Below are 27,094 nucleotides of genomic sequence, written 5' to 3' on the forward strand. Positions count from 1 at the left end.
TTTGGTCCCCTGGTACCTCAATCCCAAAACAGCAGGAAAAAAACCCAGAGGTTTTATTTCCAATGTAAGCTTATTTGCTTTTCAGAATGACTATAATAGGAATAAATAATACGCCTGCCACTCAGAATAATCATCACTGGGTCATTTTAAAATATAGGGGAAGCCTTTAGGAGATACTGAACTTATTTTGGTAATTCTATACTTAAATATTGAAAGAACGACAAGCACTTCCTTGTGAATTTATGTTCCACATTTCAAACAGTTCTGTTCAACAGTCAAAACGTGAATAATTAATATATGAGAGAAAATGCCTGCAGGTAGCATTCCTAGGGAAAAAGGACAATTCAGAAGAAGGTAACAGGAAAACTTTTAAAATTTCAGCAATAGCAACCCTGTCATTTACATGCATCTCTTCCTCCACTAAAAGAGTAACACTGTATACATAATTTCATATTTTCTAATAAGTCATAAGAAGTTAGATTTTCAAAGTCAAATAGCAGAAAATTACTTTGTCTGAAAACATTTTTATAAGTTTCTTGATAACATTCTCCTTCCAAATGCTTTCTTCCTGCCTTTCCAACAGGAAAAAAAAAGAATTACAAAAGAGTACATTAATCTGGACAGATGCTTCAAAGAAATATGGGAAGGCTTTTTCTAAACAGCTATTATTTTCAATTTGCAAGATAGTAACCAATATTTTAGTAAATTTTATTGCTCTTAAGTATCTTAAACTTCTTTGATTCTCAAAAACAACCACAGAAGAGCTAAGCTAAAATTCACTAAACAGTCCAAGAATACATTTCCAAGAGATCTGGACCATAGTGATCAGTTTCTCCTGGCAGAAAATACCCTGGGGAAACAGATAAAAGACCAAAGCAAGCTATAGACATGTAAGCACCAGGGACTTCCAGGGAAGGAGGAGTCACTGCTGTCTCAGTAAGTCACGCAAATGAAAGAACAAGAGCAAAAGCGTAATGTCCCTTGTACACTGAAGTGTGCTAGTTGTGTTTTTTCCTTGGCATCCATGGTTTCCTCTGAAGACTGATGACAGCAGGTAGTCCAGCATTCTGATATTCATTCTGTAATTAACTTTCATACCAAGACTTCTGACTAGAAAGCCAAGCATTCCAGACCCAAGTACCACCACTGTCAGCTTGGTTCCAATTTCCGTGAGTGCACCCAGACTGAAAGGCCCTGTCTTACCTTTGAGGTGTTGATGACAATATTCCTGGCAGATCCATGCTCATCTCCAGAGAAGGCAGGCTGATTGCTGAAGCCTTGCTTTACATTCACTGCCGTAAGCTCATCCTGTAAAGAGTGTTTTAAGCGCAAAAGATGAAACGACAATTTAAGAAGTTGCATCATTCCAAGAAGCATGCTTTTATACGGAAAATTTCTGTATTTGCTGGTACATCACATTCTGTGTTCATCTGAACACTCAGAGCCCTCTGCACACTCACAGGATTTTTGGCAAAGGGAACATGATGCCACTGTTACCTTCTGGTCCCCATCAGGTATTCACTTCACTACAGACTTGAGGCCATCACTTGACAGATGCTGCTGGTTTTGCTGACAGGGAATTGCTGCCCAGGAGAAGGGCAGCAGGAAGCAAGGCCTCTATAAAACCTGGAGCACCACTAGCATCCTCTGTAAAACCTGGAGCACTCCCCAGCACACAGGCTGAAATTTCCCTTGTGAAAGTGGTGTCAGACCACAGCCCCCCCGACCAGCACTCGGAGAGCAACACATCCCCCTCTCCTCAGATACCCTGGGAGCAGCTGAATTGCTCCACAGAATGCTGCTGCACACTTCTCCTTAGCACCAGAACCCTATATGTCCCTACCCCAGCAGGAAAACAAGCTTGTATTGTTGTTCTGTTGACAATTAAAACATTTCTATTGTGGTTTATGGGCCCACCATCATCATTTGAGAACATCTACTGAAACAGGAAACAGATCACCTCTAGTAAAAGCAATTCCAGGTGAACATCCAGCCCTGCTGCAACTAAACCCACTTCTTTTGGAGCTACTTCTGCAGTGGAAGCATGACTGGTCTCCTACTGCACTGTCAACACACCTTCATTTTGCTGTTTATTGGTACTTAGGCAGGCTTGGCTGGGTTGCATTCACAGCAGGAACACACAGCAGGCAAGAGGGGGGTCAGCAGCATTAGGCACAAACACACCCCCAGGTCTTCACAAATTTCCTAAGGAAGCCACATCCTTCCCTATCTTCACTCTGTGCCTTCATCAAAGTTAATATTCTTCCATGGAGGCTGTGCCATTTGTTCACTCATTCAGGATTACGTGCCTGCCAGACAGGTTTTCCTACACCAGTTGGATGGGAACTTGTTGGGTTTTTCCAATCTGCCTCTGAAGAGAAGGCACAGATCTCCCCAAGGAAGCAGTTACCTGCCACCACAGGTACTCTACACAAGCTCAGGTGATCCACAGACAACTGGTATTGAGTGAGATGGCTGTGAAATACCCTCTGAAAGCAAAGAGCAACTGCACTGTGACCAAGCAAAGAGCAGAAAATAAAGTTAAGAATGTCACCGTTTTTCTAGAAGATTTTATTCCTAGTTTTGGGTGACATGTCTCCCAAAAATAGCGACCCAGAAGCTTCCTTTCAGTTTCTTCTCTTACACTTTGCCATGCATTATGCTTTTCAGTATTTTCCCAAAGTTTGGGAGTAACACAGCAGACTAACATATTTTGAGGAACTCTAAGCTCTCCAAGGTTTGTGAACTTAGCAAAGCTCATCTGAATTTTAAATTAAACCCACCAGAATTGCTGGAACACTACTCCACCCACACTATCCCCCAGACAGTCCTGAAAACACAGCTACAGAGAGAGCTGGAAGTGATCAAAGACATTACAAGCAAACAAATAAAAGGTAAATTGCAAACAGATGGAGACATTGTTACTAATAGCACCACTTCCAGAGCTGACCCCGGTTCTGTTATCTTTAAACTTTGCCTTTTAAAACACACTATCTAAATTTCAGCATTATGCTGAAAATAACCAAGAACAGTCTGTTGTACTCCACACCTACCACCACTGTAGGAACAAGCTGTGAGGGGCTGACAACACAAACACATCAGTGCTTGGTTTGTCTGGCTCCATTAGTAGCTCAGATTTCCTCTACTACTTCAGCAAGAAAACTCAGGACGTGGCACAGTTACATAACTGAGCACCACATGGAAATGAAAAGACATCACCTGCAAACACAGGGAATGGAGACACCTTTACAAACAAAATGATAAAATGGATGTTCACAGGAGCTCTCGTTACATCTCACTCGTACCAGCTCCGTTACCAGCTCAGGCTCATTCCCTGAGAGCAGGGCTGTGCCCTGGCAGAGGGGAAGCTCCTGGGCACAGAGGCAGGAACGCCAGCACAGCTCAGCTGTACACGCTGATCGTACCAGGGGCAAGTCCACGCTACCTGGCCGTGTGCTAAGGAGAAGAACAAGAGCACTCAGGCTGCTGTCACTGAGTGGTGCCCATGCCACAACACACTGGTTCTTCTGGGCTCCTGCAGGAATGGCGAGCTGCCTTTCCAAACGCCAGCCACGGCCCCAAGCGTGCCCAAACAAGGCTTAAAACCCTTCTGCAATTTTAAATAGCCAAGTGAACATTCAGGCCCAAATTGCACTAATTTGTTTCAGACAGACTTTTACTTGTTTTGTGTGGGATATTCAAGCCCCGTGCACAGCCCCGTGTGTGAACACAGCCCGTACAGGCGGGATCTGTCAGAAGGGCAGCCTGAGAACCTCGAGCTGGTGTTCCTGCAAGAAGTCTGTGCACGGTCCTTCGCTCCAGAGTGCTGCTCTGAGGACCACACCTGTGACACTTACCCAGCCAGCTGCCTCAGGTCAGCCGTATCTACAAGAGAACAAACGAGCTCACTGCTGGAATCGAGCATTGTGGTGTTATTGTTGGGTGTTCTGGACTGTATAATCCTATATTCATTTGCTTTTAATTAATAGGAATGAGCTCTTTCAACTGAAGCATTCTCCTGCTTCCCTACAGCTGCAGTAACACTTGCTCAATGCAGCACCAGGCCAATGAAAGAAAAGCAGGGAGCTAAGGATGCATCAAGGTTTTGATAAACTAGGAACTGGTCAGTGGATTCTGACATCTTAGCTGGGCAAACAGACAATGTGCAGAGCTATACCAGCACTGTTTGACAGGCAAACCCAAGGAATCTTTGAAATCTTTCTCCAAAACCTCAAAAATATCCTTTCAGAATAGAATTCTAAAAGAAGTCCAAATTAAACTCACAAAAGCAACTAAGTGAATCTTTTAAATTAGTCATTACTTTTAGATCCTCTCACATGCTCCATCTTTTGCTTCATGTCTTTTTAATACGACAGAGCTCATACCTTCAGCAGCTTGGAGTAACCACAGCATTAGCTTGGAGACCCAAACCTGTGGAGACAGGGAGGTCCAGGGTTCCAACCCAGGGCGATAAACCCTCCACTCAGTTCAGCTTACACTATCCAATGCCAGGTTTGAACAACAAGATCAAAAAATAACTCCCCAAAAAAGACTATAAAATACTGTGCCAGTCAGAGATTATGAAACAAGCTGTATTTCATGATGCAGAGAGGAATAAAATATTTAGAGGAGCATTATCTGTCCCAAATCAACAACTCCTAAGTTACAAGTAAGGATTAGCCATGCCCAGCAGCCAACCATGGGCAAGAGCAGGTTTTGATGGAACAGACACTGAAAGGGCCCAGAGGGATGCCCAGCTGGGATATGGGGGACCATTCTGGAGAGGCTTCTGGCAGAAATTTCAACTGCTTTACCCATCCTACCAGCGAGGAGGGAGCCTGGGCTACTGGTGAGTGCAGACGTTGGAGAATGGAGCCTTGAGGGTCAAATCCTGTGTACCACTTGCAGAGAAGAGGATGTCATTTCTTCTGTCTGAAAACTATTTCTTAGCATAAAATAATGTCAATTGTACTTTCTCATGCTTTGAAACCCAATTCAACTGAAGTTAAAAGCATTACTCACAAGTAAAATCATCAGGCTCTGGCCTGCAGACATGGCACATTCCATGGTTTTATTGGCTTGTAACAAACACAATTTGCAGTATATTTTACCCATCTTAAGGAGATGGTGGTAATTCAGAGCACAAAAAAGTGTTAGCTGATTCCAACACTTGCCTTCAGCTGCTGCAGCCAGGACAGGCTAACGTCACAAACTCTAGAGAGCTCAGATGTCTTCTAGAGAAAAGGCTGGAAAGAGGTGGAAAGCAGGAGGGCAAGTAGAGGCCAGGAAAAAAGTGGAGGCCGAGACGGGGTAGGAGGCTGGAAAGGGGTGGGAGGCTGGTTTCCAAAGCACCTTTTGCTCCACATCAGCAGCATACATTGCTCATGTACAGAGAAACTACTTGCAAAGCACTGACCAAAGTTCAAAAAAACCACATTACAGAAAGACAAGGAAAGCTAATTTCTTCCGGTCTTTCCCTTTCAGAGCAATATGAGGTGCTAAAAGCAGCCCCAGCAGGTAAGTGCCTCCAAGCAGAAGCTATGCCTATGCCATTTGAAGACTTCCTCCCCCCACACCCTCATTTCTGCAGAGGGTATTTTGCACACAGGGTGCACGCCCAGCGCTCAGGGGCCGAGCCCTAGCCCAGGCTGTTCACAGGGGACCTTGCTAAGGACACGGATTTGCACCTGGTACCCAGGTGAACAGGCTCCAAAGCATGAGAGCCCAGGACCCCGGGAGGTGCTGCTCCTGGCAGAGAGGGAGCTTAGAAAGGCACAGAACAACAGTCGGCGACAGCGACATCACCAGAGAGTCCATCCCAGCTCCACTGGGACCTGTAAGTCTGTGTTGGTCTCCTTCAAATGACAGCCAGCCCTCAGCAGCCCCGAAGCTAGGGGACACAGGGCTGTGTCCTGTACATGTGACACACACAAAAACGTTGCACCAACACAGGTGGAACAAAGACTTTCCGCAAACCAGGGGAAATCAATCCCATTGTGGCCAGTAACGAGACTGTTGCAGTTATTTTCTAGTCAATAATGCACCCATGAAACCTATTTTAAATATTAACCATCTGGGTACTTGCTACTTCCATTCTTATTGTAATGGGCTGCATATTTATAAATATGTCTGCAAGAATCAGTTCACCACCTGACTAAAAATATTCAACAGTCCAGAACTAAAAATTTATCTCCATACATTGTCACAGCCAAGTTTGGATGCAGTCCTGCCAGCCTAGTCAGGATAGAAATTGTCATAGCATAGAAACTACAAGTTAGAGGAGTATTTCCAGTTACTGTGACCATCAAGGTTGATGAATAGTAGAGTGAGGAGACAGAAAGATACCGGAGGTCACAGACCCTGAGGTATGTCTCAAAGCATTAGCAATGGACTTAAATCCACATCTTTTACTGCCTGGTGTCTCGGCTCCTCTCAGCCAGCGCTAACCAGCAGTCACTCTTACGGCTGCCCTCCAGCCTATGTGAACCAGATGATGATGCTCATAAACTACTAACAAATTACCCTAATTAGCCTCCTTGCTGGAAACCTCTACAATACAACGTGACAACAGACCAGGCAAAGAGCAAAGCATGAAGAGGGTTGCATGGCTACCCAGCTGTACTTGCTCGAGTTAAGCAGTGCTCATCCTCATCACCAGCCTGATGACTTCCATGAGTGCCGAATTCGCCAGGACAGAGGGCAGCCAGGGACAGCAGCAAAGGACACCCCAGAGGCCGGGGCAGAGATACCTGCAAACACAGCTTTGTGTACAAGACACAACACAGCACACAAGGCCAATCTCGGCGAAACCATTGACTTTGCTGGGAGACATCCAGTTCACAAACCCTTCCCAGAGGCTCCTTCCGTTCACCTATGAAGGATTGGCAGCTGGGAAGCAAGACTGAAGCCAGGCCAGGGAGAGCAGTGCGCTGTGGAGCTTTGCTGGAGGAGCCAGCCACACCACAGCACCTGCCTGAGCTACACGCTTGCCCCAGCTCTGGTGGCACTGGGTCTCTGTGGGTTTGGTTGTGGTATTTGCAAGAAGGAGAGCCACAGCCTGATGGCAAAGCACAACTTTCAGCCTGTACCCTCCCTTTTCAGATGCATTTCCCGACCTTCAACTCCGTGCCGGCGTTTCATTCCTCTGAGGGCAGATCCCTGCCATCAGGTCAGACACATGGTGGGCAGCTGAGCAGGACCACGTTCACCCCCGGCCACTGGCACCCCTCACTCTCCCTGAGCCAGGGGTGCCCTTCACAGGCCGGGGGTGCCCCTCACAGCAGGCAGTTGTACCCTCACGGCTGCGCCTTTTCCGCCCTCCCCGCAGGCAAGCGCGGTGCCGCGGCCGCGCTGCGGGGAGCGGGGCGGTGAGCGGGACGGCGGCCCCCGCTCACCGCAGAAAATGCAAGTCAGCGGCGGCTCCGCAGGCGCCGCTCAAAAGTTTCGGGGGAGGCGCGGGCCAGCAGCCGCGGGCCCGGCCGGTCTCACCTCCTTCTGGCGCGGGTCCTGCGGGTAAACGTCGGGCGGCCCCAGGCGCGGGCGCTTGAGCGGCCGGTGCTCACAGCTGAGGAGCCCGAAGGCGGCCATGATCGCTCATGTTCGCGGGCGGCGAGCGCCAGGGAGCGGCATCGGCGGCGCGCCCCCCGCTCACCCCGCGCCGGGGGCGGGCTGCGGGCGGCGGGGCCGGGCGGGGGCGGCGCGGCCCGGCCCATCCCCTCCGCCCCCGCGGCAGGTGCGGACCGGGCCCCCGCGCTGGCGGGCACGGAGCCCTCGGCTGTCCCCGGGCTGGCGGGGCCGAGGCGCCGGGGCAGCGTCCGGGCAGTGGAGAGGGGCGGCCGAGCACCCGCAGGGGCTCAGCGTCCGCACCCTGGCGCTTCCCCCATCTTTATGGGGGAAGAAATCATCAATCCCCTCGGCGGCAGCGAGCGCCCGGCAGCACGGAGCTCCCCGCACAACGCCGGCCGCCCCGGGGGCGCTGCCCGGTGCGGGTCCGAACCGCCCCGTGCGGCTCGCGGGTGGGCGGCAGAGCAGCAAAGCCCCCCCGCTTCCCAGCTCCAGCGCCCCGAGGCCAAGCGGAGGAGCGAGGGTACCGTCCGTGTGCGCTCTCCCGACCTTCTCCCAGAGGTACCGACCATCTGTAAAGGAGCACGGTGCTGCTCCAGCAGCAGTGACCATATCCCCAGGAGCTGCAGCCTTGGCTGGCCATGGCCTTCCAGCTGCCACTCTGGGCACAGGGCACGCTGCTCCGCCATCCCTAGGGGTGCTCCCGGGGGCCCTCCTGTACCACCCGAGTGGATCCACTGAGCCCAGAGGGCTAAGCAGGACAGGAGATGTGATGTCAAGAGAAGCGCAGTTTCTGATTAATGGATCTTCAAAACACAAGCAATACAACCTGAAAGCTCTAGGGCTCCCTTTTTCCGCGTCAGTAGTTATCCCACACCTGCCCACCTTACTGACAGGGCTGCAGCCGCGATCACAGCCTGGAACCCGTGCCCTGCTGTACAGAACGCCCTCCCCTCGCCTAGCAGAGCTGTCCTTTCCTCAGGTGCTGGAGTGGTGGGTACATTCCTCTATCAGAGTTACAGCAAGCAAGCATGAGAAGTTTTCCCCTTTCTACCCATTATTTGTGCCAGATCCTCTCCCCGTGCTGCATCTCTGGGACAGTACGGACACGGGGTACTTTGGGAAAAACGAGACTAGACACTGGGTTGCAAACAAGTCTAAATAAAATTAACAGCAGCACTCTACAAATGAGCTTATGTTTAAATGTGCTATGGACAAGAACAGGCAAACCACGTGTCTTTTGTCTCTAAGCAGTTCTCTAGTCAAACAATAGATAATTTGAAAGCTGCGGCTGAACTAGGTAATAGCAATAAAGTACTGGTATAATAAAGGCTGGTACTGACCTACACTGTCTCATATTAATTATTTTCATGCATCCAGCTGTGCTTGCAAAGGCAAGGACCAGCAAGTCTGATAAACAGGCAATAGCTTAAAAAAAAGCCCAAACCAAATCAGTAAATCCTTTTTACACAGCCTTATTTCATTTCAATTCCAGGTTTCCTTAAAACCTACATATTTAAACTAGACTCAGTCTTTAAGCCTAGATGATATGATATTCTTGAACCACCTGCAGAGTGCATGCATGCAGTTAACAAACCAGTAAGGTGATCTGATTCGGAAAAAACCCAAACCCCGCTTTTGCTGAAGTCCCTGGCAGTCGGTAGATGGATGCACACGGTGCCTCTGGCCCTCGCCGAGCACCCGCATTGGCCACACTCCAGGGGACGCCGTGCGAAGAGCAAGGCAGGTGCCCAGCGGCAGCAGGACATGAGGCGCAGGAGCCGTGTGTTCCTGAGCCTCAGGGTGGGCTGGATCTTCCGTGAAGTTTAAGACAAAATGTATTTGTGTATATTTGAAACTTGGACTGAGCAGTTTGCCTGAGCATTCTACACACTGCAGCCGAAACAGCACTGTATATAACAGACACACTGCCCCTGCCAGAGAGCACCCTGATTGGCAAAGCAAGTGCAAGCAGGTGCCCAAAAGCAACTGGATACTAAAAGTCAGCGGTTTGGCAGGGCGCTGTATGTTACCTGGGCATTACCTTAAAGAACAGCAAAAAAGAAATACACCCAGAAGGAAAAAAAAACCAACCAAACCAAACCAAGAAAATAAAACAACAACCAAAAAACCCAAGAGACCAGCTCAGCATTGCCGACTTTAGAAGAAAACCTGCAAAAATAAACACTCTGAAAACGTCCTTTATGGAGAGCAGATAATCAGATAGAGCAGCCAAGCTGGTCTCTGAACCCCCCACTCATCCACTCCGCCGGGGGCTGGAATGAGCAGAGCACTCATCAAATTACAGAGATCTGTCATCCTAAACCCTCGCGATCAAGTGACAGGGGATGCACTGAAAAATCTGCAAAGCTGTACAGAAGGGCGCAGGGAAGAAGAGCCTTTACAGCATCCTCCAGCCAGGGCTGGCTGGGCACTGGGGCTCTCAGCACAGGGCTGGCTGGGCACTGGGGCACGCAGCACAGGGCTGGCTGGGCTCTGGGGCTCGCAGCACAGGGCTGGCTGGGCACTGGGGCACGCAGCACAGGGCTGGCTGGGCACTGGGGCTCTCAGCACAGGGCTGGCTGGGCACTGGGGCACGCAGCACAGGGCTGGCTGGGCTCTGGGGCTCGCAGCACAGGGCTGGCTGGGCACTGGGGCACGCAGCACAGGGCTGGCTGGGCACTGGGGCTCGCAGCACAGGGCTGGCTGGGCACTGGGGCTCGCAGCACAGGGCTGGCTGGGCACTGGGGCTCTCAGCACAGGGCTGGCTAGGCACTGGGGCTCGCAGCACAGGGCTGGCTGGGCACTGGGGCTCTCAGCACAGGGCTGGCTGGGCACTGGGGCACGCAGCACAGGGCTGGCTGGGCACTGGGGCTCTCAGCACAGGGCTGGCTGGGCACTGGGGCTCGCAGCACAGGGCTGGCTGGGCACTGGGGCACGCAGCACAGGGCTGGCTGGGCACTGGGGCTCTCCAGCGCTCGGGACCTCGGCACCGCCTCACGGGCAGCCGCGGGTGCCACCATGCCGGCGCAGCAGAAGAAGCTGATCTTTTGCACAGCCGGGGTGCTGAGCTTCGCCTGCGCGCTGGGGACGGCGGCGGCCATCGGCACCCAGCTCTGGGTGAGGGGGACGATCCTCTGCACGACGGGAGCGCTGCTCGTCAACGCCACCGGCCCGGAGCTGCACAAGTTCATCGGCGAGATCCAGTACGGGCTCTTCTCCGGGCAGCGTGTGCGGCAGTGCGGGCTCGGGGGGAGACCCTTCCAGTTCTCATGTGAGTACCGATGGCGTTTGAGTTCTTTACACTGCCCTGCTGCCAGCTGGGGCGGCGGGAGAGGGCTGCCCGCACGGCCCCTTAGCACGGGCCACGCCAAAGCAACGCTGCCCTTACAGTGCTCTGATCTTCAGGGTCCGTAACTTACTTTATGATGCTAATACAGCCTAGCTAACGTCTTCAAGAATTTATAATGCAGTTACACAAATATCCACATTCCAAAAGATTTATACTACTACTTTAAAAAAGAATAATTGGGGGGTTTAATTAATCTCTGTCATCTTCCTCTGTGTGTCAGCATTACAACGTTACCTCTGTGCTGTCAAGAAGAATGAACTAAACCAGCAAGAGCCTCGGGAAAGAGCTGGGGTACTGGCTGCTATGGAGAAACAAAGCAGCCCAAAAGTTCGCAATCTGTGGCTCTAATTGGAAGAAGGACGGGGGGAGGCTGTCTGGGGAATGCTGGCTGACTCGGTACCTGACGCACAGAATATCAGAGTATTAGTAATGGCTTCACTTTGCATTCATAACCTATTAATCTTCAAGGATAAGAAGATCAATAAAAAAATGATCAAGTGAGACACATTTGTACCCAGCAGCACATGGAACAGTCAGTAAAAGCCAGTTGCTGTGTGAACAATACCTCACCTGAAGTTGCTACAGCACACAGTTTATAATCCTGCTACAACAGCACATGCAAATTGTTCACACCAGTGATTTAATGCAAGGGAAGGTTCCCAGACTAGGTACCAGAAATTATTTACTATATAACATTTTCCCAAAATAGACCAAGTTCATTTAATATAGTATTAGTGTTTGTTCTCTCTAAATTCCATCACTAGTCTGTTTATACAGCTGAAGGTCCCTCTTGATTGCTTTGTGTGCCATCCCAGTGTGCAGTTATTGCACCCTGGGTGAATTTTCAGAGGGGTCTATGCAATCCCAAGGATTTGGTTTACTGCTGTAGGTGAGACTTATGACCCAGGGCTGGTCCAGCTGCCAGCAGCTCTGGGACTGACACTCAGGCTCAGTCAGTGACAGCTGTGAGGCACAGCTGGATGGGGACAAGCTGCAGCCAGGGCAGGAGCATTCACCTCAGAGAGCACTGAGAATAAGATGCTGACCCTGTTCCCTGGGGCTGCAGCAGCCCCTTCCCATCACCTCGGTACCTTGGAAGCTCACCAGGAGCATTCTGGAAAGCAGGACAAACTTATAAAATACAAAGCCATAGCTTAATGCACTCACTGCACTTTAGCATGTCTGAGGAGAACAGACACAGAAAATAGGCTAAATGATTTAGTTCTATGCTTGTTCCCATTAAATGCTCCCCTCTGACCACTATATCTCTTTTAATTGTAGTATGAATTTGCTCTGCCAGCAAACCCAGTTCAGCTGGGGAAAACTTCTGCTCCATTTGTTCCCACTCATTCCCATCAGTTTCTAGGTCAGTGGTTCATTTTCTAAAGGTCTCTGTCATGCACAGCACACACAGGTTCATTCAGGACCATGAAGGAATGTTTTCATTTCCAGACAACATTGCTTCTGGAATTAATTTTTCATGATGCATCACATATGAAATGTTAACAACATAACCAGATATAGATGCAGGTGCGAGGATTCAATACCATTCAATGCCATAATTTGGTTTTTTGAAATAAACAATACAAAATTCTAGTATTAAATACACAGTTTTGCATGTTTTCCCAAAACATCAGATAGTGTCACAGGAACTAATGCTATTCCTTGTAGGAATCCTGCACAGGAGAGCACTGGAAGGAGCTCTAAGGTCTCCCCAGAGCCTTCCCTTCCCCAGGCTGAACACCCCCAGCTCTCCCAGCCTGGCTCCTTGGCCTTCTCTGGACTCACTCCAGTAGCTCCACGTTGTTTTGATATTGGGGGCCCCAGGGCTGGAGGCAGCTCTGCAGATGGAGTCTCACCTGAGCAGGGCAGAGGGGCAGAATCCCCCCTCCCCTGCTGTTGACACTGTGGGATCAGCCCGGGCACGGGGAGGTTCTGGGTGCCAGTGGACGTGGCCAAAGCACGTGGAGCTTCTCATCCACCAGCACCCCCACATCCTCCTCCTCGGGCAGCTCTCCACACATTCCCCACCCTGCCTGTGTTTGTGCTGGGATTGCCCTGACCCACACACAGGATCTTGCACTTGGACTTGCTGAACTTCATGAGTTTTGCAGACATTTGTTTCAGTAATTTCCTTTTCATCTAGTCAGAGAGATAAATGGACTTGATACCCCCATTACCTGCTGCTCTGTGTTCCTGCATGGTGCTGCAGAGCAGTTTGCTGGAAAAGACCTTACAAGGAGGAGTAATTGATGTGAGGCTGCTTCACTCTCCACACATTACAGCCACAGCAAAGCAGCACGAGGCATTAGTACCTCACTTTGGTCATGCCCCCATGGATCAGGAGCAGTGAAGTGTATTTCACAGTTCCTTCCAAAATACCTGTTTTTGCCAAACAAACAGGAATTTTTAAAAATTATTTTCTCATGCTGTCTGAATGACTATCCCTGTGTCCTAGACAAACAGGACCAGAATTTGAAATAGTAGCTTAAAAGCTGCATAAAAATATTTAGAATAAATTATTCCTGAATTTGTGCATCCATAATCACAGGATAATTTCATTTCCTATGTCACAACACTTTGTGGGACCTCATGAACATAAATGAAAACAAAGCCTAAAGAAAGACTTATTGTCCCACTCCCAAAGAAGAGTGGATGGCCAAGCCTTCAGCCGAGGGAGATCAGTCCCATAACACTGGCACTGTGAGAGGCCTCTGTGACACCTTGCGCCAGACCTGCCTCCTCAAATAAAACTTCCTGGTTTTTCCCAGAGGACTACATTAAGGACCAAATACCACCCACAGGAAGGGGAGAAGAGCCTTTCCGTGGAGCTGGTCTCTCTCTCCTTGCCAGTCTATGCTTCTGAGTTTCACAGAATTTTTCTGTCTCCAAATATCCATGAAAAAGCATTTCTAGTTAATAACTTCATCTGGCTGCATTTAGAAGAGCAGGATTAAAACAGTTATCACAAATGAGCAGGAACCCCCAGCCTGACTTCAAGACAACTTTGCCTAATGTGTATAATAATGTTGTGTTTGTTTTGTTTTCAGTTTTTCCAGATTTGCTCAAAATTATCCCTGCAAGTATCCATGTTAGTGTCATTCTCTTCTGTACAGTACTGATTGTCTTTGCTCTGGTGGGAGCAGGGTTCTTCATGTTCAATGCTTTTGGCAGCCCCTACGAAACACTGCATGGCCCTGTCGGGTTGTACCTCTGGAGCTTCATCTCCTGTGAGTACCAGCAGGTCTGTCCTGAGGGCTGACACCGCTCTGAGTCCAGTACTCACGATGACCCTTTGTCAGCAGAGGAGGGCGAGTTAAGGAGTGTGGCTGCATTGTCTCCAAATTGGCTAAATCAAGCCAGGCAGGAGGGCGGGTGACTCTGCTGTATCAAAACATGTGTTTTCCAAATTGAAGTTGAGAGATAAAATGGGGAGATCCCACACGAGGGTGGGTGGCAGGACGGGAATGGGCAAGCAGCTGCAGGAATCCAGGGCAGAAGGGCCCCAGAGCTGGGGTGGCATCACAGACACCCAACACACGGTCAGAATCAGGAACCACGCCAGAGTAGGAAAAGGGGGGAAAAAAACAACCAAAATACATCAGTGATGCAACTGCTCCCACAACAGGAGAGTTCCAGACAATGTAAGCGAGGCCACCACTTAGAGCAGCACAGCCTTGCCAAGGACAGAAGAGCTGAGCAGACAGAGAGCAAGAGGCTGGCAGCAGCTCCCTGTAGTGTGGTCTCTGAGAAGAACCCTGCCGTGCAGGGATAACAGAGTGTCCCCATCCCTCTGCCATGCACCCACTCTCTGGGCTGCTGGCTTGGCTGACAGGCAGATTTACCCTGGCTTTACAAGGTATTACATGTTACAATCATATTTAACCAAGGACTTCAGTACCTGTTTATCTTCAGGCACAGAGAGAGCTCCATTACGCTCAACGGGACAATGAGCAACTTAAAGCTGAACATGAGCACAGATACTTTGCTGGCTCAGGGCACTAAAGCAGCTATGTTAAATATTCCTGGTCCTGAGCCAAATTCGATTAGAAAAGCTTACCCATTTCAATAGCTATTGGCTTGGATTCCAAAAATAATCCCTGTTAAAGCTAAGTGGCCATAAAAACATTCTCCATGGGGTATTTGGCTGCAGTGTACATCGTAGCTGAAGGATTGCTGAGGTGATGAGCATCTCCCCCTCCCTTTCAGGTTCCTGTGGTTGCCTCATCATGATTCTCTTCTCCTCAGAGGTGAAGATCCACCACCTTTCAGAGAAAATTGCTAATTTCAAAGAGGGAACTTTTACATTCAAGACTCACAGTGAACACTTTGCAAATTCCTTCTGGACCATCCTGGTTTGCTCCCTGGTGCACTTCCTCAATGCCCTGCTAATCCGATTTGCTGGATTTGAATTTCCCTTTTCAAAACCAAAAGATTCAGGGACAATCACAGGAGCGGTTGACCTGATGTATTAAAATTATGGGATTTAAGAATATTTCAAGTAAAGAAATTTGTCACTATTACAATCAACAACCACCAGATGTACCAACTTGTGAATGATTAACTCTAGAGAAGGTAAAAAAAGGGAAGTTTCAAATAAGCGTCAATAAGGTGTATGCGTGAACAAAAGAAGATGTGCTCGATGGTAATGTCTGGATGGAAAAGCCCTCTTTCTTGGGGTAAGACCTTACTAAGACTTTTTTCCTGTAAACTTTGGAAAGTGGCTGGTATGAAGTAAAACAGGAATCTCAGTAGCATTGCACTGAATCTGGGAAGTCCAATCGGTGGGTTGCACTAGAAACACACACTCACCAGCAGCAGCTTTGCCCTTCAGCCCTGGTGAAGGCAAGGATGAAGCCGTGACCACGTCAGAGCAGCAGGGCCCAGGGACAGCCAGTAAACTTACAGACACCCAGCAAGGGACAGGACAATGCACAACACAGCTCTGCCCCAGCACCCCTCAGACTCCAGCTCACATGTGTGGTGCTCAGAGGGCAAAACCCAAACACCTGCACTTTGATCTGGCTTCACATGCATGGCAACAGCATCATTTCTCTCCATTAAACTCTCCGGGTTTTTTCTTTTAACAAATCAAACTGTGCTCCAAACCCAGAGTCCTGGGTGCCCTCATTTCCCCAGCAGTTGCTGCAGCTTGGTGACAAAGCTGACGCAGCACACCGGATGCAGGGGAAATGCCACGTGCTTGCCCAAGGGAGGCAGCCAGGCTTGGTGCTGCTGAACAAACTCTCTTTGCTCATCAGGCAAAGGGCGTTTCCCAGAGCAGAGTGACGGGAGTGAGCCCAGGTACCTTCACCTTCCACTGCCCCCTCCAGAGAACAGCCCTGCAAGTTCTCATCAAACACCACCAATAAACCAAGTCAGAACCTCTGGCAAAGGGCAGCAATAACATAACAGACAGGCTCCTGTGCAGGCTGCAGCTCAGCAGAGACTGAGGAACGAGCACATGAGGGTCTGGCACGGGAAGCCAGAACAGACGGACGCATCAGCCCTCGCCCCCCTAAACATCCCCGAGTCAGCAAAAGCAACAGATGCTGCGCCAGGCAGAGCCAGCCCAGCTACGGACAGGCAGAGCCTCGCACCACCAAACACTACCTCTGTGGGGTTCCCTGGCTGCCTTGGAGGTGAGGTGCTCCTCACAGGGCACAGAAACAGCCCTCAGAACAAACACGGGTAGAGAACCCCTGCCCCATTTATCTGCAAGGGCTGCACCCAGCTGTGGGTGAGGAGCAATTCCACCCAGCATCCACTCGGTCCCCGGGTACAGGTCAGGCCCAGGTACCAGAGCCCTCTGTGCTTCAGGATCTACCAGCCCACGAGGCCTTATTGACTTTGATGTGATTTTTCATACTTTTACTGTGAAAGGCAAAATACTGCTGGGTTATTGTAAAGGTTTGTCAGCTGTATCCTTTCCCAAGGTGGCTCTGCCCCTGCATCTCCCCAGATTTTAACAATGTGGAAGGGCTTCTACAAATCAGTACAACTCCCAACTTTTTCATAATTTTCTTCTTCATCTATATACATATTCTTCCTAATGTTAATGTATGTTCTTAAAATATAATTTGTATTGCATCTCATGGTATTGTTTACTACACAGCAAATGCAAACCCATTCCTTTGCTGTATGGAAAAGAGCAGCCCCAACCTGGGGTCTGAGTGTCCTCACAGGGGTCACTGTGCCCAAAGCCTGGCTCGACCACCCCCACATCCCCCCCTGTGCCCGAGCATCAGCCCAGCTGTTCCTGAGGCAAGCAACAACTTCTTACCAGCAAAATAAAATTAAGACCATGTTTGTCTCACGCAGTGTTTGTGGGTTTGACTAGCTGAAAGAGCAGGTATGGTCTGCCCAGTGCAAACCATGAGGAAGCCCCAGCACGGACCCTGAGGGTACCCCGGAAAAGACCCTTGGGGAGCCTCAGCATGGACCCTGGACCTCCTTTGATCCATGAAAATGCCCCCGCTCCTGCCCCACTTTGGGAAACACCCTCGTTCCTGCTCCATGCTGGAAAATGCCCCTGCTCCTGCCCCACGCTCCTGCCACCCGCAGCCACCCCCCGCCCCGAGCAGCCACCGCTGCCGTCATCCCCACTCTGCTCTTCTGGCATTAAACATTGATGCTGCCGGCACAGCGAGCAGGGCAGCGCGGGCTGGGACGGGCTCTCCCGACAATTCAATCGCGATGTGACGGGGGGCTGCCCGCAAGCCCCGGGGACGGGCAGGAAGGTCGGTGCCTCTCAGCAGCGCGGGTCAGGGAGCTGCTCCCGCCGCAGCTCCGGTGCCCAGAGCATCACTCGGAGCATCGCCCGAAGGGAGCGCGGCGGCTGCGATGGGTGATCGGGGGGCTGAGCACGCTGCGCCTACAGAGCTGGAGGAGATCACCAGCAGAATCTCTGATCTGACCAAATGGAGAGAAATCTTTAGTTTCCATGGGTAAGATTTTTATTCTGCTTCTTTAACACAGTTTTAATTCCAGGTGGTTATTTAATGTAATTTTTAGTTATGTTTTATTACAAAACATGTGGCAATGACAAAAGGTCTTCATGTACTCAGTAAAAATATAAATGCTACAGCTCTTACTCATCCTTTGTTCTGGGGTTCTCTTCTGGTTGGACTCCGGTTTCTCCACATGCTAGCAATACCTCTGATGGGTGTTTCAATTTGTACTTTATTTTACATTTTCAGCTTGGAAGTCAACAGCACGACTCATCAGGGAACTCCTTTTCCAAAGGTAAAATTTTCTGTTTGTCTGGTGAGTTTTGGGCTGTCCTTGGTTGGCACACTGAGGAGGTCACACATCCATACCTGCAGCCCAGGTATCTATGGAGATTAATTTCTCATGCTGCTCCTTTGAGAAACAGATGTTTTCTCCATATATTTTGAAATCAAAGGGGCAGACCAGTCCAACACTTGATTTACCTTCCTGTCAAAAACTAATGGTTTTCACAGTGAGTTTTAGAATACATGAAAGAGGAAGACAAACTAAGATCTCCAAAATGTAAGTATTTGGAAAACCTGCTGCGCCCTTAAATTGGGAGACACGGAAGGGTATTCCCTGTAATTCAAACACAGCACTGTTACCTGCTCCAGTCATTAGCTCCTAGGGATGTGTTGGGAATGTCTGAACACAGCTGGAAGTCAAGGGCACCCATGTCCAGGGCAGCACGTGCCCCCCACGCCCCTGTCAGCCTACAGCCAGGTGCTGTGTGCACCCTGGGAACATCGGGGGGAACATTCCGTGCATGGAGGCAGCAGCCCTGGGGTGATGCACTGTCTGCTCCTATCCCTGCAGCAAGGACGGAGCAGTGCTGGCAATGGACCACCCGGAGCCGGGGAGTCCCCAGGGTCGCAGCCACCCTCCACCATCCCCCAGCCCCTCCTGCCCCCTCAGGGTGTGGGTGGCTGCCCCATCTCCCTGGACACGGCAATGGTGAGCTGCCTGCTGAATTAAGTATGAGCTGTAATTGAATCTCCTGAAGGGAAAGAGACTGGGGAGCCTTTCCCGGTGTTTTGACTGCAGGCTTCAGCCTGCTGTCAGCTGAACAGGGTGTGGAATGGGGATGGATTATTTAGGAGACTCTTAATAAACATGGCTGGAATGCAGCCTTAAAGCTGATACGCAATAATTCTCAGGGGAGAACCAGCAAACGACAACAGGCAACGTTTCCCTGCACTTTGGGGCTTCCCTGACAAAAAGCCTTAGGACCGGAGGCAGGATCATGGAATCATAGAATTGTTTGGCTTGGAAAGGGCCTTTAACGCAATCAGTGAAGGATTTCAGCTCCTGTTGGGTGCCTGGCCCCAAAAGCACTGCTGCCAGGTGCTGTTGCCCAGCAACTTGGCAGTTCTGCGGGCAATGGCAGGATGGGGCCCCAGTGCAATCTTCCCCAAAATGTGCACTGTACCCAAATATAAGTTACTACACACAACAACCAAGCTTCACCAGAGTGGCTGAGTGCTGAGTGAAGTGCCTGCATTGAGCTCAAAACATCACCTTTGCTTTGAAGCTGTGAGGCGTGGCTCTAGGCAGATAGCTTGACACTGCTCTGGCTGTGGGCACACGCACTGCACCTGCACCCCGAGACCCCCTGATGTTACAGACCCTTCACGCTGGGATGAGAGATCTGACCTGACCCCTCTGCCTCCTCCTCCTCCACAGAGGCTGCAGAAGCTGCTGTTCAGAAACATGACCCCCCTCTTTAGCTTCGAGTGGGCAGCGGCGCACTTCAGGTTCCGCCCGCCACACTCCGATCTGGCCTACGCGCTGGAGGCAGGAAAGGTAAAAGGCACACACAACAACTGGCACCAGCTGCTTGGTGTCTCAGACACTTGTGGGAGCTGGCAGCCAGTGCAGGGGGCCTCAGCGGCACACACACCTGGACCCCACACACCTGCACCCCACACACCTGCACCCCGCACACCTGCACCCCGCACACCTGCATCCCACACACCTGCACCATGCACACCTGCACCCTGCACACCTGCACCCCGCACACCTGCACCCCGCACACCTGCATCCCACACACCTGCACCATGCACACCTGCACCCTGCACACCTGCACCCCGCACACCTGTACCTTGCACACCTGCACCCCGCACACCTGCACCCCGCACACCTGCACCCCACACATCTGCACCCTGCACACCTGCACCCTGCACACCTGCACCCCGCACACCTGTACCTTGCACACCTGCACCCCGCACACCTGCACCCCGCACACCTGCACCCCACACATCTGCACCCTGCACACCTGCACCCTGCACACCTGCACCCCGCACACCTGTACCTTGCACACCTGCACCCCACACATCTGCACCCTGCACACCTGCACCCTGCACACCTGCACCCCTCACACCTGTACCTTGCACACCTGCACCCCACACATCTGCACCCTGCACACCTGCACCCTGCACACCTGCACCCCGCACACCTGTACCTTGCACACCTGCACCCCGCACACCTGTACCTTGCACACCTGCACCATGCACTCTGCCCATCTGCCAGGCTCAGCTTTCCCCAATGGGACGGCTTTCCAGGGTGCCAGCTGCAGCCCCTCCACAGCTGTCCTTGCATGGGAGCTGCTGGCCAGAAGCTGGAGTGGGATGGATGGCTTGGAGCCAGTAGCTGGCTGTGGGCATGGACTGTGATACCCTGGTGTGAGATGCTCCCAGGGAGGGCTCAGGAGAGACGCAGCACATTGCAAAAAGACTGTTTCTTTTCTGAAAATTAGACTTAATTCATTCTTCCTGCCCCACTTAGACGTCCAACAAGTCAAGTCACCTAGACTCATTTTCTGAGAGGGAGGTTTTCTTCTTCCTTATTTACCATCACAACACTGCACCCAAAAAAGCAGAAGGCCAAGATAAACATTCAAATTGTAAATCCCCTAAACTTGTCGGAGGCTGAAACGCTGAGTACAACCATGGGTGCCACTCTCTGCATTCCAAAGCCCGGTGCCTACGGAGGGACCACAGCCCTGATGTGTGTGTCAGCACGGCGGGGAGCGGGCACAGGCACTCCCATGCATAGCCTCACATCAGCCCTGGGCTGCCTCAGGACCTCTGTCCCTTTGCTGCGAGGCTGGAGGGGACAAAAAACAAACCATGGGGCTTCTAAGCACACATGGTACCTGGAGCTGGGGGCTATTCCCTGGGATGGAGTGATGCAATGGAGGAAGGGAGGGAGGGCACCCACCCATGGGATCCCTGCTGCCCCCAGCACATGGACAGGGCTACCCTGCAGCTTCTTCTCCATAAGGGCTTCTTGTTGTCCCACTGGCCAGGGTCTGCTGGGAGTGACATGTGCTCGTTCAGACTCCTCAGACAGCAGGGGTTGTTTTTCTGTTCCTAGGGAGGAACAAGAGCCATTCTGGTGGCTGTACAAGCACACATCATCTCATACCTGCTCTTCACAAGAGAGACAGAATGTACTCAGCTGGAAAGGTAAGTTGCTGGGCCTCATGGGACACATGAAAATTATTGCTTGGTCAGTGCCAGCCTCTGGGTCCAGGCAAACCAGATCCAGGTTCAGGTGTGCAGCTACAGGTGGGGATATGCACTGGGGAAGAAGCCTTGGCTGATCCCCAGGCAAGGCTTCTTCCCAGCAAATCCTCTGATTTCGGGACAGTGGCATGTGCCTCCCACCTCCCTGGTGTCATGGTCACACCCCCTGGTTTCTCCCTGGCACAGGCTGTGCCAGGTCGGGCAGTGGGAGCAGGGGCAGGCACTGGCCACGGCTCTGGCAGAGACCCTGTGGGCAGCAGGAGGAGGTGGCAGAGCTGTCGTGTGCCTCATCACCGCTCCTATCACCATGATGCCACCACGTGAAGGCTACAGAGCCAACAGCTTCACAGAGAGAGTGAGTATGGAACCGTCTTCTGCCAACGGGATTTTCCTTAAAGATATCTTTGGCCTGAAACATAGAATCTGCTACACCTTCTCCCTCACTTCTATTGCACCACAAACAGTGATCATCCCAGACCCAGGTCTTGGTGCAGCCCATGATACATCTACCTCTCCTTCACCAAAGGCCCATCTTCCTTCTCCTGCCAAAAGGAGAATCCTGTCAACACAAAGCTGCTCTGCTGAACCCCTGCATAGAGCCAGAGCCCACGGCTGGGGAAGGGGCAGAGCAAACCCTTGCATTGTTCTTCCACTTGACTAACGGAACCATAGGATTCAAAAGCTCAGCTTTTTGGTATAATTCACATCTCCTTTACACCACCCTCCCGGTGCTCATGCCCAACAGATCCAGCTGTTTGAGTTCTCGGAGAAAGCTGCTGCTCAAGGGTTCATCTCTGATCACATACACTGTGTAAGTGGGGATAACTGCTTTATCCAAGTTATTTTCTTGCTAAATTACATCTTATTTCCCATTCAAATTGGGCATTTTGGACACAACAGTGTCATCGTCATCAGGCCATTCACACAGTTAATGTACAGTTAGTTCATGGATCACTTCCAGGATTTCCAGTGGGAAGGGATCCTGCTCCCACGTAAATCCCTGTGACTTTACCCATTATTCCATCTCTCTCAGCCCACAAACACCGGGGGGAAAGGGCAGCATTTTGTACATCATTCAAAGGTGTGATTCCTTGCAGCCTCAGCAAAAATATGGGAAAAATTGTACAAAACCCATTTAGCCAATAACTGAAAGTTTCTTCTTTGTTTTTTTACCTGATCCTATTCAACAAAGTCAGCTACAAAATCTTCCTGGAATAACACTTTACTCATCTAACTCAACACACTCACCTAAGGCTGTATTGAAGCAGAGGAATTGTTTTGATTAAATATTATTTACTGGCCATAATTCCTCCCCCGTGATCCCTTATTTCTTCTTTCAGTTCAAAGGTGAAGGAAGCCATGGAGTGATCCTATTTTTATACAGTTTACTTTTCTCTAGGACACTTGAAAGGTATATTTCACTTTTTAAACATTTTCCTGTAGTTTGGCTACATCTTCTGAAATGGTGTTTTCCTCCCATTCCCGTTGGTCAGGCAGGGAGGTACAGTGTTGCCTCTGGCATGGGCCCAGTGCTGCCCTGATGATCTGTGCTTGGCCATAAAGGGTCCAAGAGGATTTGGGTGACACAGCTCCTCTGTTGAACATCAGTTCTGGAAACATCACCTGTACAGAGGTAGGATCAGCCACGTGTCTCAAGCTTTCTGGTTTTATTATTCCCACATCTGATTTAGGAAAAAATTATCACTTGTTAATTAATCCAAAGAAAAAAGAAGCATAAGGTCATAAAAAAATATTTTGCAATTTTAGTCATGAATGTGCACTTAAAAACAGATGATGATGGTGGTGGTGATGATGATGATAGTAACAATAATTTTTAAAAAGCCACTGGCAGCCTGGCATTCCCCTACTTGTGACAGACATGACAGAGCTGGGAGCAGGACATCACCTGCAAAGGGTGTTTGCTCCGTGTCCCCATGGTGTGACTGTGGGCTGTTTCCCCGCAGGCCGTGCTCAGCCTGCTCCTGACAGGACGAGCGAGCCCACGGGAGCTCGGTGGCAGCCAGGAGCTGGAGTCCGGCACCGGGGATGGGGATGGCGAGGCCCCGTGGCAGCGGGGCCCCGTGGGCTTCCTGCGCTGGGAGCGGGCGCCGGTGGAGCGGCAGGTGAGCGCAGGGGCAGCGCCATGGACAGCGGGACCCCCGCCAGGCCCCTGGGCTTGGCACAGCCCAGGTTCCTGCCAAGGGTCCCCGTGCCCAGGTGAGCCCCGGGCTGCGGACGCCTCGGCTGCCCGTGTGGCTGTGCAGCGTCTCGGGCAGGCACAGCGTGCTCTTCGGCACCGACAGCCGGCTGCTCTCCGACTGGAAATCCGAGAGAATTTTCCACCTGTACTTCTACAGTGGGCAGCAGGAGCAGACCCAAACAGCCCACCTGACGATAGGTACGGACCCAGGCTTACCAGGGACTGAGGTATGGGCATCACAGACAACTGTTACTCCTGTGTTAAATACTCGATACAAACTTTAAACACACCAGGAAGCAGGACTGTTTCATTATTAATTCAAAATTTATAATAACCTTCTCTCCAGCTGCCATGGTTTTACCCCATCCAATCCTCAAGCCCCGTGCAGCTGCTCACTCACTCCCCCACCAGCAGGATCAGGGAGAGAATGGGAAGGGTAGAAGCTAAAGAACTTGTGGGTTGAGATAAAGACAGTTTAATAGGAAAAGCAAAAGCCACACACACAAGCAAAGGAAAACAAAGAATTCATTCACTGCTTCCCACAGGCAGGCAGGTGTTCAGCCACCTCCAGGAGAGCAGGGCCCCATCACACACAACAGTGACTTGGGAAGACAAACACCATACTCAAAAGTCCCCTCCTTTCTCTTCTCCCCACTTTATATACTGAGCATGATGTCATACGGTCTGGAATATCCCTTTGATCCTTTTGGGTCCTCTGTCCTGGCTGTGTCTTCTCCCAGACTCCCATGCACTCCCAACTTCCTCACCAGTGTGGCAGTAGGAGGAACAGAAAAGACCTTGGCTCTGTATAACCACTGCTCAGCAACAACAAAATCATCTCTATATTATCACCTGTGTTCAGCACAAACCCAAAACACAGCTCCATACCAGACACTGAGAAGACAATGAATTCTACCCCAGACAAAACCTGCACACCAATGCAGCGAGGCTAGGGCACAGCAGGGGCCACCTGCCTGGCTGACTGAGGCTGAAGTCTGTCTTCCTGCTCAGCACCAGGTGCCACCATGGCCCTCTGGTTCCCCACCAAGTTTCACATCGCCCCAGGACGGATAAAATGCTCCTGTGGCAACACTTGCGTGGCGAACCAGGTTTTGTGCTTGGGGTGCAAGGTTCTTGTTTCTCTGCTGCTGTGCATCACTTGCCTTCCTCACTCGGTGCCTCCTTCCTTGCTCTCCTTTCACTGCAGCACTTAAAGTGAAGTCAGAACCTTGAAACTAAAGGGTAAATCTGCGGGGAAGCAGAGTGATTCAAGATCAACCGTCATGATACCTGTGTGGCCACAGATACTATCTGAGCAACTGCTCAGAAAAGCAATATGCAAACACACCATGCAAGGAGCCCAGAGCTGCATTTAGAGCACCGGAATTTCCTGGGGGGGGGGCATGGTGCAGGGCCAGTCGTCAGCCTGGGAGGCCCTGCCTGCACTCCCCCAGCTCCCTGGGGCAGAACGGCAGCACATCTACACCAATACAACTGCAGAAGCTTCTGCTTTTAACCTTCACTGAAACCTTTTTCAGTGGGGTTGGGTTTTTAAGATATTTTTTTAGACATTGATTTTTCATTTCCTCTTCAGACACTCATTCGCATCACTGGGAAGAAGCTCAAAGAGAAGACCCCAGCAGCCCACGGAAGAGGCATCCAGCCCTGGAGATGGCAATCAGGACCAAGTGGGCAGGTGCAACCGTCAGCTGGAATGGGACAGACCCCTTCTTCTAAGGAGTGAGAAGGATGGACCCCTGCTCCTGAAGGATACTGGCATCTCCCACACACTACCAACTCCACTGGTCACTGCAGTCTGTAGGACAAAAAACTCTCTCCCCAATCAAACAGCCTTTGGTGCATTGAAGGGACACCCTGTCCATAAGGCATCATACCCACTGCAAAAGCGTGCACTGGAGGAACAGTGACTAACAAACCTGCCCCACTGCACACCTTTTCCAGGTGGTAGGATGCAGGTTCTCCGCCTTGCCATGACAGCTGGCAGGAAAAGGAAAGAGTCCAGCCCTGGCACAGGCTGCCCATGGCAGTGATGGAGTCCCCATCCCTGCAGGGATTTAAAAGCTGTGCAGATGTGGCATTCAGCAACAGTGGTTTAGTGGTGGCCTTGGCAGCAGGGTAATGGTTGGATTTGTTGGGTCTTAGAGGGCTTTTCCAACCCAAACCTTTCTGGGGTTCTGTGATTCAGTGATTTTACTGCCATTGCCAAATCCTGGCACCCTGCATTAGCCTGGCAAGCATGGGCAGGGGACATTGCTTCGAGCTCACAGAAACCACTGTCCACTTCCTTTTTCATTATCATTACTCCAAAACGACCTCTAAGTCACACCCTTAGTGTGTTGCTAATGACAACTGAGAATAATAAACCTGCTGCAAGTGGTCCAGAAACTTGGTTGATATTTATTGAATTTTACAAAAAATAAAAATAAGTGGTGACATCCAGCCTGAGATTATGCTGGGCCAGGGTGAGGAGATGCCGGTAAGAGCTGACATGGGGTCTGCACTTGCCACTGCCCCCATCTTCAGTTTCTGCTCAATTCAGGGCATCCTTGAGCACATGGCTTCCCCACTGCAGAGCTGCGGCTCAGCCCAAGTGCTGCAGTCCCTGGGCACCCACAGCTTCAGTGACACCGGGAAAGGGGCCTGGGGGCTGCGGGGGATGCACCAGCCCATCACCCTGCCATGAGAGAACTGGCGACTACGGCCACCGGCACAGGCTGGGGAATGGAGTGTCAGCAGCACAGCTGCCATCCCTTCAGCAACGCCACAGCCCCCAGATCCCCATGTCCCACCCTATCCCCTGCTCCCCATCCCCTCACAAACCCAGTATGATTGCAAAAGGCAGAAAAAGGAAGAGAAACCGGGCTAGATGTAGTAGGTTGACCTTATCTGGGTGCCAGGTGCCCACTAAAATGCTCTATCACTACCTTTTCCAGTGGGACAGGGGAGAGAATAAGATGGAGAATAAGCAGCGGGTGAGATAAGGCAGTTTTATTACAGTGGAAGAAAGAAAGAAGTGAGAGTCTGTGTGCACATAAGCAAAGGGAAAAGTCAATCTCTACTTCCCATCAGCAGCGATGTTTGGACACTTCCTGGGAAGCAGGGTTTCAGCATGCATAGTGGTTTCTCCAGGAGGCAAACACTGAAGAATGATGAATGCCCCCCTTCCTCCTCTCTCCCTTAGCTTTTATATCTGAGCTGATGTCACATGGTATGGAATATCCCTTTGGCTAATTTGGGTCAGCTGGCCTGGTTGTGTCCCCTGCCAGGATCTTGCCCACTCCCATCCCCTTTGATGGGGGAGGAACGTCAGAGGGACAGCACTGCTCGGCAGTAGCCAAAACACTGCTCTGTTATCAACACTCGTCCAGCTACCAATGCAAGCCCAGCACTCTGAGGGCTGTGAACTTCACCTCAGCCAGACCCAATACACAGGACCCAGCT

General features: G+C 50.9%; 3 protein-coding genes across 3 annotated transcripts in view; 2 read left to right on the forward strand and 1 right to left on the reverse strand.

Moving 5' to 3' along the window:
- MED12L (mediator complex subunit 12L) overlaps positions 1 to 7,654 on the reverse strand; it is a 102,070-nt gene extending 94,416 nt beyond the window's left edge. The window contains exons 1-2 of the mRNA XM_032119988.1: positions 7,489 to 7,654; positions 1,204 to 1,308 (exon numbers count right to left, since the gene is read on the reverse strand). Of these exons, the coding sequence (XP_031975879.1) occupies positions 1,204 to 1,308; positions 7,489 to 7,587 (204 nt within the window). The 5' untranslated portion in view covers positions 7,588 to 7,654. The remainder of the gene's footprint in view (positions 1 to 1,203; positions 1,309 to 7,488) is intronic.
- Positions 7,655 to 10,518: 2,864 nt separating this feature from the next.
- Positions 10,519 to 17,232, forward strand: CLRN1 (clarin 1). Its single transcript, XM_032120215.1, has 3 exons — positions 10,519 to 10,837; positions 13,966 to 14,145; positions 15,125 to 17,232. Exons 1-3 carry the CDS (start codon positions 10,585 to 10,587, stop codon positions 15,388 to 15,390), a joined length of 699 nt encoding a protein of 232 aa, XP_031976106.1. The 5' UTR covers positions 10,519 to 10,584; the 3' UTR covers positions 15,391 to 17,232.
- Positions 17,233 to 17,326: 94 nt separating this feature from the next.
- On the forward strand, positions 17,327 to 26,126 carry MINDY4B (MINDY family member 4B). Its single transcript, XM_032119989.1, is given in 9 exon segments — positions 17,327 to 17,862; positions 19,480 to 19,708; positions 21,281 to 21,787; positions 22,178 to 22,243; positions 22,773 to 22,843; positions 22,996 to 23,065; positions 23,397 to 23,513; positions 23,566 to 23,830; positions 25,227 to 26,126. Coding segments are annotated over 9 exon segments (1,572 nt in total). The 5' UTR covers positions 17,327 to 17,758; the 3' UTR covers positions 25,370 to 26,126.
- The last annotated feature ends 968 nt before the right edge of the window (positions 26,127 to 27,094 follow it).

Source organism: Corvus moneduloides, chromosome 10 (assembly GCF_009650955.1).
Source record: "Corvus moneduloides isolate bCorMon1 chromosome 10, bCorMon1.pri, whole genome shotgun sequence".
Classification (NCBI taxonomy): Eukaryota; Metazoa; Chordata; class Aves; order Passeriformes; family Corvidae; genus Corvus; species Corvus moneduloides.